Source organism: Propithecus coquereli, unplaced genomic scaffold (assembly GCF_000956105.1).
Source record: "Propithecus coquereli isolate 6110/MARCELLA unplaced genomic scaffold, Pcoq_1.0 Scaffold81, whole genome shotgun sequence".
In the NCBI taxonomy this organism is placed as follows: Eukaryota; Metazoa; Chordata; class Mammalia; order Primates; family Indriidae; genus Propithecus; species Propithecus coquereli.
In genome coordinates, this window is record NW_012154285.1 from 2344144 (window position 1) to 2350455 (window position 6312).

Genomic DNA, 6312 nt, shown 5'->3' on the forward strand with positions numbered 1-6312 from the left:
TGGGAGTTGGGTTTTTTAAAAACTCTACAAAGGAAATTTGAATATGGATTATACATTACAAAATATTATTGTACTAAATTTAAGTTTCTTGGGTGGAAAAATGGCATTGTGGTTCTGTAGGAGAAAGTATTAAGATGTCTGCAACTAACTTTTTTTTTTTTTTGAGACACAGTCTCGCTCTGTTGCCTGAGCTAGAGTGAGAGCCGTGGTGTCAGCCTAGCTCACAGCAACTTCAGACTCCTGGGCTCAAGCGATCCTCCTGCCTCAGCCTCCCGAGTAGCTGGGACTACAGGCATGCGCCAGCATGCCCGGCTAATTTTTTCTAGATATTTTTGGTTGTCCAGCCAATTTCTTTCTATTTTTAGCAGAGACGGGGTCTCGCTCTTGCTCAGGCTGGTCTCGAAATCCTGAGCTCAAAGGATCCTCCCAACTCAGCCTCCCAGAGTGCTGGGATTACAGGCATGAGCCACCGCGCCCAGCCAGCAACTAACTTTCAAATGGTTTGGCCAAAAAGAAAAAAGAAGCATGTATATCAAGTTTGGGGGGAAAAGTGAACAACCAGTAAATCTATGTGAGGAGTTCATAGCTGTCCTTTGTTCTATTCTTTCAACTTTTTGGCAGTTTGAAAATCTTCAAAATAAAAAGTTAGAGGAAACGTTATCTTGATTGAGGTGATGTTCTCAGAGGTGCACGCACATGCCGGAATGTATCAGCTTGTACACTTTCAGTGTGCGCGGTCTGTTGAGGTGCAATGTAATATATTGACATTACACCTCAATAAAGCTGTTAAAATGTTGGTGGGAAAAAAAGGACTGGAAAGTGTCAAAGTTATTTTGGTCAAAATACTTTTCTTGCAAACAGCAAAAACTGCAAGCCTCTTTTAAAAAAAACCCAAAAGCTCAACAGAAAGGGAAAAAAAAAAAACAAAAGGCAGTTCCCAGAAAATAGCAATGGATTCTGAATAAATGAAAGGACCATCTGTCTCATATACAATAAAACCAAAAAGTTCAATGGCCCACTGCGCTGGAGAGGGTTTGGGAACCAGCCCTCATGAGTGTTTGGTGGGCGTGGAAAGTGGTATCGCCCTCTTGAGGCGTGTTTAGTAACGTCTCTCAATACTAACCACGTGCACGGAGCGTACAGGACACAAGCAAAGTGAATTGATGTACTTAGATCAGCAGAGTGGTGACCTTGAGGGGTTAGTGACCTTGGGGCTTAGTGACCATGTGGGCCCACAAAGGGACTTCAGGGGGCTAGAACAGTCCATTTCTAGATCTGCATTCGGTGTGTGTGCTCAGTGTGTGACAATTCATCATGTTGTAGACTGAGACACACAAAAGTGCACCAATGACATTTCAATTAAAAATTTTAAAAATGCAAAGACCCTTTGACTCAGCGATCTCATTTCTAACAATGTACAGATGAACTTGTCTATGTGCCCACGAAATAATAAGCATAGAAAGACCTTCCCTGCAGTCACATTCGGAGAGGCACAAGACAGGAGCAACTGTCAAGCATCAAGGGTGGGTTGCATTACGGTACATCCTTGCAACAATTTTCCCTTTGCAGCCCTTCACAAAAAAGGAAGCAAAGTTTCAGGTACTGATAAGGTCTGCTTTCCAAAATGTATTCATTAAAAAAAAAAAAAAGGAAAGTGCAAAACAGCGTTCATAGTGCAAGATAAAAAAATCAACAACAGGAGGGCAGGATCTATGTCTTTATGTTTATGTATGTTCAGAATATCTATCTGGCTGCTTCTGGGAAGGGGTCTGGGAGATGGGGTCATGGGTGGAAGCACATTTACTTTTTTAAGCTCCTGAACTATTTGAAATTGTATTTCATGCAACTATGACCAAGGGGCAAGGGAAAAAACGCGCCAGTTTCTCAGCTTGGTGTTCAGGGTATTCCCACCGTGTCAGTCCAACTGTATTTTTTCCCTGAGCTCCCAAGATCCAGACAGCAAATGTAGCCGCCTGTGGACCTTGCCCCAATGTCCCAGCCCTGCAACTCATCTTCCCAGATCCAACTCCCAGATCCGTCCTTTGCACCACACCTCTGCCCCGACTCCTCCAGGCAGGACACTTAAGACCCCTGCCTCTTCCTCCTCGGTCTTCTTCCCTTTGGCATTTTTCCATGCCTTTCTGGCATCTAGTCCAGTGTGTTCAGTCAAAGCCCAGGTCCTGCGTGTTGGGCTCGTCTCTCTCTCTCTCCCTTGCTTACCCTGCCGCAGCCAGACACCGACCCTCTCTCTAGCCCTGGAACACAGCAAGCCCGTTCCCACTGCAGGGCCTTAGCACTGGCAGTTCCCTCTGCTGGAATGCCCTTCCCCGGCTGGCTCCTTCTCAGGCAGGGCCAGCCCACTCCACTGGTCACTCTATTCCAGGTACTTTCAATTCTGCGGAGGTCGAGCGTGGACGCTGCCCACTCTCCACCACTGATCAGCTGAACTGTGGGCAAGAGATGCCACCTTCCTATGTCTCCAATTCCTCATCTGCAAAATAGGGTGATTAATAACAGAGCCACTCTCAGAACAGCGCCAGCCACATACCGTGCTGATGCAAAAATTGCCCACCAATATTATCACTTCCTTCACGGCGCTATCGTTCCAAAATAATCTTGTTTCACCTACTTTACACTTATTTATGGCCTGTCCCCTCACTGCCACCCCACCATAAAAGCTCCCTGAGAGGGATCATTTGCTGTGCCTTGTACATACAGCAGGTGCTTAATATTTTTTTTTAATTGTGGTCAAATGCACATCACATAACATTGACCACTTTAAAGTGTACAATGCAGCGGCAGTAAGGACACTGACCGGGTTGTGCAACCACCATCACTATCTGGTTCCCAACTTTTCCGTCACCCCAAAAGGAAACCCCACATCAGTTAAGCAGTAAGTCCCCACGGCCCCTCCCCCAGTAGCCAGTGGCCACCACCGGTCTGCCGTCTGTCTCTGGGGATCTTCCTGTTCTGGACGTTTCATACCCTGTAAATGGGATCCTATAACACATGGCCTTCCATGTCTGGCTTTTTTCATTTTTTCCCAAGGTTCGTCCATTTTGCAGCATGTTTCAGCAGTTCACGCCTTTTCACGGCTGAGTCATACTCCGTTACACAGACGGAGCGCGCTGTGTTTATCCCTTCCTCAGCTGATAGACACTTGGGATAGTTCTACTTTTTGGCTATTATAAAAAGGGTTGCTGTGAACACTCATGTATAAGTTGTTTAATAATTTTTAAATGAATGAATGAGTCTATCACTCTCCTAGCAGACAAACCCCTTTTGTATATAAGTTTTCTACCATTTACTAAATGCTTATTCAGTGCCTGGTATTGTACAATCCAGCCTGTCCCCTTCAACTCCCCCCTTTATCTCCTCTGCACAGATGAGACACAGAGAGGTAAAGCAACGGGCCCGAGGTCACAGAGCAAGTGGGAAGCTGAGCTGAGATTCAAACCCATGTCTATTGGACAGCAGGCCCCATGCTCCAAATAGGAAGGTCATGGGTTTATTTCAGACAAGTCCCAGATTAGAATATGGGGTGTTTTTTTTTTTTAAATACCATCAAACTTCACAACCCACAAAGCAGGTCTGGCTCAAATTAGTGAACCCAGGCACGCTGAAAACTACACTTGCCGGCAGACCCAGTTTCCTTCAATCAGAATCAACAAAACAATATCCTCAAGCCTGGCTGGTCTGAGCTACACTCGGCACAAGTAAAAGAAGTCAGGTCAACCTCATTCCAGATGCTGCACCGACTGAGGCAACAGGGACAGGGCCATGAGGCTGGAAAACCATGACAAGGATGAATGTGGGATCCACACCCACTCTGCCGGGGTTCAAATCCCGGCTCCGCCACTCAGTCCGAACTGAAGCCGGCCATCGCCGCTCTGTAAATTCAACGACGCCTGCCTCATGGGGGTATTCTAAGGATCAAGTGAGTTTTATCTATAAAAGCACTTAGCACATCGCAAGCCAATAACAGAAGTTAGTAGTTATCATCATCCCCGCTGAAGGCACAAACTCTGGTTTGCCCCAGAAAGAGCTCTGACCCCGGGATTCTCAGATTCTTTCTTACTGACACCAACCCAGATGTAAAAACTCTTAAATATCCATTTTCTATTCCATGTCTGTTGACCTTAGATTGTCCCATGGAAACATCAGCTGAGGCATGGGGCTCCTTGTGCTTACCCTGCATGAAAAAGGCAGACTTCTTTTTGCTCTAAAACAAATGATTTCTGCCTTCACACGGCTCGGGCACGGCAGCAAGAGGAAAGTGCGTGCAGACTCCCTTCGCCCACACCCCTATGCCCAGGCAGACTCACGGGCAACCTTTTAGCCTCCAGGTGTTCGGCCTGCTCCCTTCTCCCTCTCTGGCCACCTACACAGAGTTCTGTCCCCCAGACTGTATTTCCCCTGCAGTATGAAGACACAGACCCACTCCTCGACAAAAGGCATCCACACACCCGTAGGAAAGGATGGTTGGTCAGAAGTTAACAGTTTTTCTAACAAATTAACCTGTATTTCATTTTATGCAATAAGAATATCCAGCCAATCTAATTTGGGTTTGTTTTTTTTTTTGTTTGAGACAAAGTCTCGCTCTGTTGCCTGGGCTACAGTATAGTAGCATCATCCTAGCTCACTGAAGCCTCAAACTTCTGGACTCAAGCGATCCTCCTGCTTCAGCCTCCCAAGTAGCTAGGACTACAGGTGAGCGCCACCACGCCTGGCTAATTTTTTAATTTTTAGTGGAGATGGGGTCTCACTCTTGCTCAGGCTGGTCTTGAACTCCTGAGCTCAAGTGATCCTCCCACCTAGGCCTCCGAGAGTGCTAGGATCACAGGTGTGAGCCACCGAGCCCGGCCCTAATTTGGGTTTTAATGTTCTTTTTTTCCTCCTTCCATCTCAAGGACCAGAAAACTTTTTTTTTCAACACTGTAGGTCCTCCAGCATGGCTAAGCAAAGTTGATTTGTACCCTGGCCAGAAAATAACAACAGCAGCAGACACTAATTTTTTAGCTATGATTCTGGGCCAGGAAGGTATCAACTATTCATAATTACAACCTCGTAAGTGAAGGGAGTATTATTACTACCCCCATTTAACAGATAAAGAAACTGAGGCCCAAAGAAGTGATGCCACTTGCCTAAAGCCATCCAGCTTGTAAATGGTAGAGCCCCAGGTTGAATCCAAGCTTCACTCCACTGCAAAACCCCAGGGCTCGCGGCGAGAGAAGAAATTAACAGAAGGAACAGCAAGGGAACCGCATTACCACGTGCAACTGCCCCCATTAATTAACTTCCCCTTTCTCGGGCGCTGGTCGGGGGACTTCGGCCCAGAATGGCGCACCTATCTCACCCAGATCCAGAGAAGAAGTGGCAGAAGCGGGAATCGGGGAAAACTCCCTGCGCTCCTCCTAAGGCTCAACACCATTCCCTGGGGGCTGCAGGTTCCCGGACTGCCCCCAAACAAACAAAAGGCTCCCAGTGAAAGGCCCCGCACACAGTAGGTGCTCGCGTTGCCAAAGCAACAGAGGGACCGCAGGGCGCCCTTTCTTCGCCTGTAAAGTGAAACAAGCCTGAATATCTTCCAAGCAGCAAGAGGAGGGCCTAAGGGGCCGGGGGGAAGTGGATCGGGGAGCGAGGCCGGGACAAATCCGGGGGTGCCGGGGACAGCGCAGCAGCGTGGCACAGGGGCCGCGTCGCAGGACAGGGCGCCCTGGGCAGCGGGCACGGTGCCTGGCTCACAGTCCGTGCCCATTCAGACGTGGTGAATGAATGAATGAGAGGCGCGGCGGGCGTCAGCGCAGCCTGGAGAGGCTGGGGCCGCGCCGCCCGCGGGGCCAAGGTCCAAGGAGAAGCGCGGCGCGCAGGAGAGGCCCCCTCCCCCGGCCCGGGCCCCCAGCTTCCCGCGCCCGGCCAGGGCCGGCAGCCCCGAGGCCGCGCTCAGCCCAGGCCGGTCCCCAGCGCCAGGTGCGCGGCGGCCGGGGCAAGGTGACCGCGGGCCCGGCGCCCACCTTCTGAGCGGCGCGCACGTTGTCCTCGCCGAACAGGCTGCTGACGCTCTGCGAGAAGGTGTTGACCGTGCGGCGGTAGCTGTTCTTCTCGGTGCCGCCGCGGCCCCGCGCCCCCTGCGCGCCCGGGGCCAGCAGTCCGAGCAGCAGCAGCAGCAGCAGCGGCGGCAGGAGCCCGGCCCGGGCCCGGGGCCCCGGCGAGAAGCGCGCGGCCATGCTCGGCCGGCGGGGTGCGGGGTCGCGGTGCGGGGACAGGGCCGCACGCAGGGCCGCCGCGGGCTCCGGCGAGGACAGCGTTGGC

The 6312-nt window shown here is 50.4% G+C and overlaps 1 protein-coding gene across 1 annotated transcript in view; it reads right to left on the minus strand.

Annotated features, from left to right (window-relative positions):
- The window catches only part of BRI3BP (BRI3 binding protein), a 19585-nt gene extending 13279 nt beyond the window's left edge, over positions 1 to 6306 (minus strand). The window contains exon 1 of the mRNA XM_012663439.1: positions 6015 to 6306. Coding sequence (XP_012518893.1) covers positions 6015 to 6227 — 213 coding nt within the window. The 5' untranslated portion in view covers positions 6228 to 6306. The remainder of the gene's footprint in view (positions 1 to 6014) is intronic.
- Positions 6307 to 6312: the final 6 nt, after the last annotated feature.